Source organism: Ceratosolen solmsi, unplaced genomic scaffold, assembly GCF_000503995.2.
Source record: "Ceratosolen solmsi marchali unplaced genomic scaffold, CerSol_1.0 scaffold6, whole genome shotgun sequence".
NCBI classification, from domain to species: domain Eukaryota; kingdom Metazoa; phylum Arthropoda; class Insecta; order Hymenoptera; family Agaonidae; genus Ceratosolen; species Ceratosolen solmsi.
The window spans coordinates 4,074,247-4,087,080 of NW_011948414.1; the positions used below are offsets into that span (position 1 = coordinate 4,074,247).

The 12,834-nt window shown below is 31.3% G+C and overlaps 1 protein-coding gene across 3 annotated transcripts in view; it reads left to right on the plus strand.

The window, feature by feature from the left end:
* cnc (NFE2 like bZIP transcription factor cap-n-collar) overlaps positions 1-12,834 on the plus strand; it is a 180,216-nt gene that overhangs the window by 10,782 nt on the left and 156,600 nt on the right. For 2 of the 3 annotated variants that reach the window (XM_011506684.1, XM_011506685.1), the window contains exon 1: positions 3,189-3,950. The exons of the other annotated variant lie outside the window; for it this stretch is intronic. In XM_011506684.1, coding sequence (XP_011504986.1) covers positions 3,498-3,950 — 453 coding nt within the window. In that variant the 5' untranslated portion in view covers positions 3,189-3,497. Of the gene's footprint in view, positions 1-3,188; positions 3,951-12,834 lie in introns of those variants that run through there. 3 annotated transcript variants of the gene reach the window in all.

Genomic DNA, 12,834 nt, shown 5'->3' on the forward strand with positions numbered 1-12,834 from the left:
GGGGGGGGGGGGGGTGGGGGGGGGGGGGAGTAGAAAAACGGATAAAGCGGATAAGTATTAGAAGTTTTTATAAATTAGTCATTATTCTATGCAGAAGAATACAGAATAGAAATTGAGCGACAAACATTTTTAAATGTCGAAAAAGTTAATAAAAATAATTTTAATTTTATGTTGTATAATTTGGATATAAACGTATTAAAATTAAATGACATTTTTGTACAGATCGAGAGCGTCTATTGGACTTGCAAATTTGAATAAAATATTGAATTTAAATGAAACTTCTAGAAAAAAAAAGAAAGAATTAAAAGAAAAAGAAAAAAGAAAAATCCGCGGATGTTCAATAGTAATATCTACAGAATATCTTAAAAGCTATATTTTTTAGTTTATTTAATGCAGAAATTCCGTTCAACCAGACATTTTAAAACTTTACAAACATAACCAAACATTACGCTTCTTGTTTTTCCTTTATTATTATTATTATTATTATTATTTATTATTTTTATTTATTTATCTATGCAAAGCCTCTGTGCCTTTACAACGAGTATTCGAATACAATCTTCGAATCAAGCTATCCCGAAGAGTATCCAGTATGAACAGTGGGGAAAAAAAAAATATTTGTTTAAATTTTTTTAACGAATGACAAGAATAATTTTGTACGATAAGCTCTCGGCTAATTATTAAAAGATGAGCTCGTTTTTATTCACAATTTTATGTTTTTGTCAACGATTCGACGAACGCAGACCTCCTTCCCGATCCACGCCACTTTAATAATAATTTAAGCCCTCCCGATTCGAAACAGCAATCGAATTATATTCCAGTGAACCGACCGTTACATCACATCGGATATCCAGTGCATCGCACAGACTGTGCAGTCTTCGATGGAATAATTAATTAAACGATTAAATTAGTACTGAAATACGAAATAAAGAGAGTTAAAAAGTTTGATTTAATATTAATCCAATAGTAAGATTAATAGTAAGATTTCGTCATCGGGCTCGTCGCTAAAGCGCTCGCTCGCTATAATCCTTCGCACAGGCCAAAACAAAACAAAACAAAGTCGCCGCCAATAATGAAACGAATTCTCGATATTGAAATAACACGTTGAAGGGGCCCGAGGCCCGCGCGAGCCACTCTATGTACAATCCCACGACGACCCGTCGAACAACGACGTGGACGTCGACTACGTCGACGAGAGGTAGAGGCGAGCGTGTAGAGGAGTTCCGGGACGAGCTGGGGAAGGAACGGGTGCTAGGGTTGTGTGCGTGCCTGTGCCTGTAAAGTAAAGCCCAAGCCGGCCGACACGAGGCTCCTCCTCGCAGTGTTCGTGTTACGATGACGATGCAGGCGGTTGTTGGTGGGGGGTGGACCGGTGTCGATCGCCGTGGACGTCTTCGTCGTCGGGAGCAACGATGACGCGTGGCCGAAGGATGTACGACGTTGCCGGAGCGACGACGACTGCTGATGAGTCACTCACTCCTCGCTGTCGCCTCCGCCGTCGAAGCCGACTGACCTCAGCTACGTTGGGTGGGGACGTGCCCCCGCGGACACCCGGTTTGTTTGAGCAAGGGCGCGTCCGCTTGACACGTCAATCCGGGGCGGGAGATTTAAAAGGCTTTTTGAGGTTATTTCCATGGGAGTGAGCGCCGTACACTAGATAGAGATATACCGAGTGAGAGTGAGAGTGACAGTGAGAGAGAGAGAGAGAGAGAGAGAGAGAGAGAGAGAGCGTGCGCGCGTTCCCGCTAATGCGTTTCCTCTTATGCATGTGTGCGCGGGCGCGCGCGTGCGCGCGTTCTTGTGCGTGTGTGACAGGAGGAGAGACCGAGCGACTGGTGGAAGTATCGCTGGGTCGCGCGGCTCTGCCAGCCGCCACCGCTCTTTTATATCCGAGGCGACGGCCCGGCCGTGCTGAGCTCCCGCAGCAGCGGAGATTCGGACTCGGTGTATTTATACTCGCGAGTCAGCTGTTCGAGGAGACGTCTGGAGAAGGACGAGCGATCTCGAGGCACTGGAGGAGGCGAGTTTCTTAGCTGCCTCCAGAAGTAAGCGGCACGCCTTCGCCGACACGTCTTGTGCTTGTTCGCCGGTTCTGGCCTCGACGGCCCTTTTTCTCGGAAGCCCGCTACGGGCCTCCACGTGGACAAGCTATCGGTTATTATTGTGTGCAATGTCAAGAGATGTTCTGTGCTGTGCGATGCCTGTTTTGTGCGTGAAAGTTATACAGTTTTATTCGTTTGGCTGGGTTGCTCTACATTGTCAGCATTGACGTTACTCAGGTCTCCTGCCCATTTCTCATTCATAACGTTATGGATTTATTATTATTTTGACTGTTACATGACCGACTTAGCAAGTGACACGATCGTCTCTCCTTTGGCAAGAATTTCAAAATTCTCATTCGACCTGTAATTTTGAGCTTTGAGAATTTTTAAGTTTTACCACCATTGCCTAGGATTTTCATCGATCGATTATTATTATAAGCCAAGGATTAGATTTATTTTGATATTGAAACAGCAATTTCAACTGGCTTTCTCATTGACATGCTGGAATTCATTATATTGAAATAGTCATCGAATTAATTGCCCAGTGCTTTAATTCCAAAGGTCTAACAATTAGAGTTCAATCACATTACACGCTGAAAGAATTCAATCGTTTGAAAACTTTTTTTTATCCATTAGTAAATTAACTTTGCAAGCGGATTTTGTTAATATTATTGTATAAGCCTGTTCGCATTACAGAATTGGTTATCTATAGTATCGTATGAGTTATCGACGTTAATTTAATTGTAAATTGTACAGTTACCAGCTCTGGCCGCTATCTAGTTAAATTTAATATACTTTTCAAACTTGAGTACTATCAATTTTGTGGAATGATCTAAATTTGATAATTGTATCGTTATTCGTTGCATTTATTGAAATTAACATTTAAACATTCTATTTAAACAGTTTTCACAAGATGATTTTTTGCATAGACATATATAGATAAATTTTTAATCAATTTTTATTGCATTGGCCATGTATTAGGTCGCTGCTTTATAAATAAATAGCTTCATAATATTAGCTTGGTGTACAAGTCTTATCTTCATAAATGTGATATCTTAATGTTTATCTTTCTCTCTTCAGGTATTGATAAAGCGAATCCGGCATGTCGTTAATGAAGAATTGAAACTAAATTCAAAATAATTCTCCTCGCTGAATATGTCTGTAAAACAATGAAGTCGCATGTATCCGAAGAATCATTAACAATGTTCCACGAACTGATTGTACTTAATATGAGAGTGAAGCCAGTGTGAGAAAAAAAAAACTTTTGATATTTGGTGTCAGTGTCTGTGATAAAATAATTTAATACATAAAAGATAAATACGAAAACTGTCGGTTTTATGATCGTTAATAAAATGAATTAACCCAAGAGCGTAACGGATATACGTAAACTGTGATTGTTATATACGTATGCGTATAAATTTCTTGTAATTCATACTGTAAATAATAACCGATAGAAAAATGCTGAACCTCAAGAAACTTTACAGCGATGAGTTGCTGCAGCTGGCCCTGCTGCTTTCGCTGTTGAGAGTAGATCCTGATTCCTACCTTGGATTAGACATTCGGACAATTGGAGTTGGTTCGCTGGATCTAAATAATGGCTCTGGCTGGCATACAGATTCCCACACGATTGTCCACAGGCCAGCTTTTATCCATCCAAAAAATCTTGACTCTGTACTATTGAACTATGAGAGAGATTTGTTCGAAGACTTAAATTTATTAGGAAGATATAATAGAATAAACGCTGCGCATAATGATATACACGCTTACTTGTTAAATATTGATGACAGAGCAGGTCCAAGTGTTAGAATAACCGATGCATCAAACAATGCCACAAATACCACCTCAGCAGAACCACCAATGCCCTCTCAAGCTGCCGATGAAAACCAAGGAGCAGCCGAGCTCACTCAAGAGGTAGACAGGATGTTTGTTTATAAGGATATGTAACCTTTCTGTGTGCTGGAAAATGTCTAAAGATTTATCTATATAAAGATAAATTTATAAACCAATTTAATCTCACACAGAATTGTTTTATTATTTTAATTTTAAAATTATTTATCTAATTAAAAGGTGGTTATTGGCTAGAGAAACAGCCATTGATCAAAATAAAATTATATTTTTATTGTAATGTTAGTTATAAAACATAATGAGAATTCGGAATTTTCACTTTTACAATTAATTAATGTATATTCAAACGTTTGATAAATCATATGGGTAATATTATAATTAACTATATGGATGTTTCTAATATTATGATAATAATAAAATTAAGGAATATGCTGAATATGCTTGGTTAAGATTAATTATCTTATATGCAGGTTACAGGAATAGAACGCAAATAAGAAAAATCCAAGGAAATAAAAACAAAAAACAAAAGTAAACGCTTATTATAAAGTGAATTACAAAAGCTTTATCTTTGTCAATGCACATTCTCTTTTCAAGCCAAAGTGTGTATGTATTTATAACTAACGATCTACAATCCAAATATGCGAAAACTGCAATGTCGAAAAAGCAATAATTTTTTTTTCTCTTCTTTTTTTTCTTTCTTTTTATACAAAGTCAAAGACGCAAAGTTCAAACGTATACATTAAAACTAATGATGCATAAATTGCAAATTAAAAGAGACGGTACAAATATTAAGAGATACGTAGGGTATGTTCGAGTTAATTTAAACGAAATTTAAATTTTATCAATGACTTTGTGAAGTAATATTATAATAATGATGAGATTAAAAGAATCCAAATAATAATAAATATAGGATGAGTAATTTAACAACCCACGTAACCTAGACGCAATAACATAAATTACTATCAGTCTAGAAACGCAATTAATTTATGCAGATGAGAATCAGGAAGGAATGATCGATCGATAAAATGTACTCGAATTCAGCAAACCATCGATCGACCAACATTTTATATTATCTAAAAATTTAATGGTCCTACCATTCTTTATGAAAAAGACGGTACAGCAAATTGATAGGGCGAAGCGAAAAATAAGCCATCGTAAACGTTGGTGCATTGATCATGTCGTCGCTCTCTTTACGGAAAAACTAGAGTAATAAAGAGTGATTAGAAAATAGTCTCCTCGATACGCAGAGGCAAAATTTCCTTCCTGTTTCCATGTTGGCCATCACGCACAGAAAATATGATATTACGCTTCTATCGTTCCTACGCAAATAATTGAATCACTGGGACATTAATCCAATAACAACAATATTCGACGATTAATGAGCATTGTGCGAGATATTTTTTATGAACGATTAATTGAAATGAGAAAAACTTATTCTCTAGGTATACTGTAATGAAGTATCTAAGCTGGTGCTTCGATTTTCTATTGACACACACGAACACGCACGCATGCAATATTACCTAATGTTGCGTAATATTATAGTAATGTTACATGTGCCTATCAGTGACAGCTGATTAAATCGTGACCCATTATTACTTTATAATTTTTACTATTTATAATTGCAGTTAAAGATTATTGTTTAAAAGCTGATATATTTAGATATGGCTTTTAATTTAATTGTTGAATAAATTTTAATAAATTGTTGAAAGTTTAGCTCGTGTCTGCCTATGATTATAGAACAATTGGATTACATATTTATTCGTTATTATTGTCATAATGAAAAAAAAGATGCTTAAACATCATGTGACATTAATTACACAATTAAAATTGTCTCTTTCCCGTTTTAATTTAATTAGATTAATGTTCAATTCCAATGTTCAAAATCAATGAAAATTTTAAAACGATTATGAGCTCGGCACTTTAGTTAAGAATCTGGGCTAATTATATAAATATTTTTAACAAAAATAAATATATTAAGCAAAAAAAAAATATGAATGAAAGGAAAATAATGAAGGATAACTCTATAAAAAAAAATTCCTGTATGTAACAAATAAAGTAGGATAAATAACAAATTTTCTAAATGACTAAAATATTTAAAAAATGTTGAACAAACAATTACGTTGCAAAATACTCTATCGATTGCAAGACAAAATATTATCATTTTTGCTATTTTCTCTACATTTCCTTTGCAGTTTTAAACTGCTCTTGCACTTTTCAAGACATAATAGTGACCATCTCTATCTATAAACACAATGTACAAATTGCTTTTCCAATTACTCTCGAAATTACACGTTTAAATAAAGTAATTTTCTATATCACTTTTGTGCCCTTTATTTATTGAAGCTTTTGTTATCGTAAGTAACAGCAAAACACATTAATATAAACAACGTATATTTATTTTTAACTATTATTATTTTAGATTATTTTACTTGGTATTACACTATGGCTCACCTGTTTTTTAATACTAGAACCACATCCTTATTAAACTTATCTCTTAAACTTTTTTATTTCTACTAAAGATATCCGACGTTCTGAAGCTTATGAACAAAAAATGAATATCCGTGAGCTAATATATTATTTTTTAGCAGTTAAATTAAGAATAAAAGTAATGATTTTATAATAGTTAAGAAGAAGTTCATTAATAAGAAAAGAGTAAATATAATTAGAAATAATAATTTTAAATTTGAGAAAGTTATATCTGCATTATTAAAGCGAATAATTTAAAAATTTTAATTAGATTAAAACTTAATTATTAAATATATTTTTAAATTTTTCGATAAAAAAAAAAAATAAGAAAAAAAAAGAGAGAGAACCAAGGAAAAATCGTTATTATGAAAGTAAGCTAAAGAAGAAGGATGGTAGACAGTCGTAAGATAAATATGCGATTTATTTTTCGATGCAACTAACTCGCATTCTCCGATTCTATTTCGCGACTTTACATCGACGACACAAAAATAGAGTAATGGGGATGAAAAAGAATTTCTCTTCTCGCTTCGATTTCGAAAAAAAGTCGGCGTCGGCGACGACGCGCCAAAATAATTTTCTTTACTGCAAAAATAACTTTTTTCGTGAACACGACAAAGACAATATTCGAAGCGAATGACCTCGTTTTTCTCCCCCTGCCCTCGTCTAAAAGACTTTTCCTCGGCGCCTTTTTCATTCTCTAGAGCGATCTCGATGACCTTGACTGTTCCCCCTCCCCCAATAGATTTCATTGATAATATTGGATTATTCGGATTTCCATAAGATTATTTGAACTTTAGACGTACGTAATTTAACGAAAAAGTCGTCATTTAATCAAAAAAAAAAAAAAAAGCAACATGTCGATTTGCGTAGTTTTTCTATAAAACTATTTCTAATTCGATTAGCAAATATTTTAATAGAGGTAATATTTAAAGAAGAAATTTTTAAAAACATTTCTAAAGAGAGTTGTAAAGGATTCGAGCAAGGAGAATATACAATTACTGTAATATTTTAACAATCCAGTAATATATAGAAAAATTAATTCGCTAGGTACAATTGTATGTTGTCATTCTCTTACTATGTACTTTTTCAATAGCGTATTATTTTTCTTATTTATCTATCTATCTATATATATATATATATATATATATATATATATATATATATATATATATATATATATATATATATATATATATATATATTTATATATTTATTTATTTATATATCTTATTTTATATCATATTTAGTCGTTGTAACATGTATATTAAACACAGAATACGGGTTTTAATAGTAGTTGCTTAGAAATTGTAATCCTGTATATTTTGACATACATTTATTATCACATCGCTAAAGTGACAAAAACGAAACAAACGTAAATACATATTTTCCTTATATGACATTTTATTTAAAAATATTTTTAATATTTAGCTAATAAATCAATGAATATTATCTGTAATCATTTTTTGCAGAAAATTGTAAAAAAAAATACACACACACACACACACACACACACACATATATACATATATATATATATATATATATATATGAGATAGTATACGACAAAAAGTATACAAATTATTTCACGTTGGAATGATGAAGTAATTATAACAATAACTTGATTTGAATTATAAATATTCTCGAATACGATTCCTACCTGCGATAATTACTGTCGTTTGATAAAATTATCATTTAATTTTCATTTTATAAAATTGCAAATATGATTATTATACACAAATCTACTTGTGTTAAAAAATAAATTTTTATTGCGATCAAATATATTGTTTTACGCTTTTAAGAAAAAACCAGATATTTTTAAATACATTTGAGTATTTTACATAAAGTTATCTTTATATTAAGAGCTAAATGAAAAACAAATATATTTGAGGAAAAGTGAAAAGATCTCTCTCGTGTTTACAAGATTTCGACTGCCAAATACCGTAAGTGTTAATTTCAGTTGTTTATAGAAAAAAGTTTTATTAAAGTGTACATAACGAAAACAGCTGGGACAAATGGTGAAACAGTCCCCGCGACTCCGATGTTGAAAAACGAGTTTGAAACTCCCGACATAATTGATAACAATGTATCGAGCATATTTACGGACCGGATAAATAAAAAGCCATCAGCATTCGATTACAATACTTTCTCTCCCACTGGCAACCAAATTTGGTTCATCCGCACAAAATATTTACGAGGCGCATCGAAAAGGGTGGATCACCGGTGCATTCGCCTTGCCAAAAGGTTATCATTTTCAAGAGCGACAAACCGCTCAAAGGTTATTGGCACCTCGTTGCGTGCGATTTAAACGCCCACTCGGTGCCGCTGACCTGCTGACCATATTTCAAGGTCTCGCAGTCGCCGCCTCCTCGAAAGCTAGAATGAGCTTTCCCCCTTCGTCTGCCGATTCATCTTCTTCGTCTTCTTCTGCTGTCTCTCCTCCGCCTCAGTTTTAGCCAGCCGTTTATTTTCGTCGATGGTATCCTTTCCTCCTACATTTTCGAGTCGCTTTGCTCTCTGCCGGACGTGGCACGTTAATAATATAACCGACCGACTCTAAGATTAACGAAAACTCAAAAATTGACCTTTAGTCATATTGAGGACAGTCAGAAATCAGGTCCTTTCAATCACATTCGTTAATGCCGACGCACTATTTCCGTCCCCTTTCAATTTACATTTAAACTTAATCATTTTTTGGACATAACAAGCGTAACTTCAATATCATCACAGTTTACTACAGTGATAACGAGGAAAATATGAATTTTAAACTAATTTAATGCAAACGTTAAAAAAATTCTAAATTGTTTGCATGCTCCGTTTTTATTTGAATATCAATTGCTAAAAAAAGAAAAAATATATAAATAAAAAAATTGATAAATAATTGAAACATTGTACTATTGCTCGCGTATATTATTTGATTAAATTCCGGATATTTTCAGTATTTCAACAATGCTATAAATAAATGAGTCTATTTTTTTTTTAACAACGCGGACAATTACATTCATTTAAATTATGCAAAGTATGCCTTATAGAATTTTTCAATCAACGTATCAATTAAACGAATGAAATATAAATAATTATGACTTAATGGTAATTTAATTAAAAATATAATGTTAAGTTAAATGATAAATAATTATGATTAAATGTTAAAGGCTTATTCAATTTGATACTGTAGTACATTTAATAAATAATTTAAAAGTGTATAAGCACTTTTCAACTAAGATAAGGCAATATCATTTATCTACTGAGTATAAAGAAATAAATACAAACTGCACGTAAGCACATTTAATATATATAAACAAAAATTTAATTAAAAATGATCACAGATTTATTATAGATGCATATAATTTATTTATTTTACAACAATATGAAGTGGAACCGTTAATAAAGTTTTTATTCGTGCAAATGTTTAAAAGTCATTGTTATTAATTAAGCAATTAATGGTTCATAGGGGTTTTTTTTTTTTTTTTTTTTTTTTTTTTTTTTTTTTTTTACAATGTGGTAACTAATTTATATATTGATAACGAAGATAATTTCAATTTTCAAATTTATCAATCATGTTATTAAATATTTTTATAATAATATAGATAATAGCTCATTTAATTTCTAGAAAATATTTAACCAATGAACAATAATTTAACGTTTCTATTATGAATTTTATTTTAATATGATCCTCGTGCCTAATTAACAGACATATTCATCGCTAAATTTCTAATATCCAGCTCATTATAATGGTTCTTCGACATGTAGCCAATAAATCAAGAATTTTATTTTCGCACAATTTTTAATATTTTATAATAATAAATTATTAAAGCTTATAATAATTCATTAATTACTCGATACACCTGCAATAAGACACGATGCATTATCAAGCGCATCTACGTAAAAGCACTAAACGTCTTCGCGTTACACATTTCAGATCGATCGGTCGGATTAATCATGACGCGTTAATCGATGTCGAATAAAAGTACATGGAAAGTAGAGGAAAATGAGGGATTCGTGTCAAGGATGAAGCAAAAAGCCCGCGAAATTCAAAAGCAGCGAAATGACAGGCCATTCAAAATGTAGCCTTTAAAATTTTAATAAAATACGCGGCTTTTGAGCAACTGAATAAATAATAATGCGTTATCTAATGTTATGAAGCCCCTGTTTTAAGCGCCTCTTTCTCAAATCAACCTCAATAAAAACTTATTTCAATTAATTATAGATTGAAAATGACAATATGTTTGATATTCGTGTATAGAAAAACAATCTATTTTTCAATAAAATACGATCTTCGTTTACGTGAATAGCTTCTTTTTTTTTATATTTGAGATCTAAACTCAAGATAATTAAGAAATCATATATAAATCGGCATAGTAAAACTAACATGCAGTTAGTTTCCAGCTATAAAGTTTTAACTAATTTACCTAAAATTTAGAATTATATCTCGTATAAACCAAGAACTTGTCAGGATTGTATGCTTCTTTATTTATATGCTGATTTAAAGGAATTCACTGTCGAATTCCAAATTTATACTTCTGAAAAATAACAAACAATATGCATTTTTGCAATTTGTTTTAAAAATTGTACATTTTTATACATAAGTATATATAAATATAGTGTACATAAATAATGCATACTATAACAATAGAAAATTCAAACTCATCTTAAATTGGCAAATTATAGTACGATTATTGCAGATGAAAAATATCGAATTCACTGTGTGTCAAAAATATGCATTTTCTTAAATATAAATTTAAGCTTATATCTTATGTTATTAATATCGGCTCTGATATCCGGTCTACATAAGTACAAAAAGAAATGAAGAAATTATTTGGAGTTCGAATTGAAAATTAAATTGAATTAGCCCAGTGATAAGCAGTTGAATTGGAGTATTTTTTTTTTATTTACATTTTTTGAAATATAACATAAAAAATCCATAATTGGCAAAAATGATCAACTAGGACAGACGAATGATCGATGAGGAAAGAGGGAGAGAAAAAGTGGCATTAACCGACGATGAAGTCATGGAAAATCAACGGTGAGCTCAAGGTCGTCCGTAAACTGAAGTTCCTTTCTCTTGCTATGATTACCTAGAAAAGTCGGACACCTGCGCCTAGGTGCGCGTCAATTACGTTTCATCAACGACCTTCTATACAATATGTATTATGGTCGCATGATCAACTTACGCGTCTCAGCTTGAGAAGAAAAAAAATCTGTGAAGCTGGAGGGCTTCGTTCAATTCTTTTTCTCAAATGCACTTGCGCGCAGACTTCTTAGCCAATAATCATAAATCAACGTATTAAGCTAATAATAAGTACAGAAAGTTGATTAAAGATTTATTCTAAATTTATTCACTTAATGTAATTTATATAAAGTACAATTGTTCATAAAATGTAACTTTATTCCCGAGAATTTCACAAATAATATTAAAGCTAATTTTTTTTTTTTTTTTTTTTTTTTTTTTTTTTTAATTGTTTTTTATAAGAATAGATATGACATTATGAAAAATTTTACAGTTTAAAAATATACGCTATCATAAAGTAAGCATGTGGTGGCGTAATATTTCCTTTTTAATACTTTGCTGAAAATATTGTGCTTTGCTATGAAAATCAAATATTGAATGCCTCCACGACGAAAAAACTAAATGTAGATATGACAAAATAGTTTTATTGTCATAACCTAATACATAAAGAATTCATTAACCGCAATAAAAAAATCTAACCTTCCTGTTTTTGTTTTATTCAATAATATATCATATAAGAAGTAGTTTCCTTCTCAAAATTTACAAAGGAACTGAAGGGCATTTATTTTTTTTTTACTGTAGATTCGTTTTGAGAACACGCAAAAAATTAAACTTTCAAAAAACATTCGTTACGTATTTTATAAGATTATAATTGAATTATCTCGATGATATCGAACCACTACAAACTTTGATAATATATAAAATTAAATGGAATATATCAGTAGAGCATAGTTTTTCAAAATAATTTTGAGTAGTTTTTCGAAATTTTAATAAGCTGTAGCAATAAAATAAAAAGAGATTTACGAAATTTTTTCAAAATATTTACATACTTTAATCATTAAAATTCATAACAATGATATTAAGTAACAGATTGATTCAGTTATTTTTATTCTACACTTAAAACATTTTGGCAAAACATTAGTTTACATTGATTATTAATATACTATACATTGTACTACAAAATTTATTGGAATATGTGATAGAATGTACTCATATTAATTTCAGTTTCAACAAATTTTACAAAATTTTAGTGAAATAATTAAAAAATTAAACCCTATTTTTAACATATTGAATTTTTAAACAATATTTGATAATTGATTAAATTATTTAATCAACTAATTTATAGAATAACATATGAAATGTATTTCATAAACATTAATTAAACAATCAAAAACAATTTTTCAGTGGCTCCAATTGTAAAAAATATCGTACCCTCTAAACGCAAGGTAACCGTGATGAACCATTAAAAAAAAAAGACAA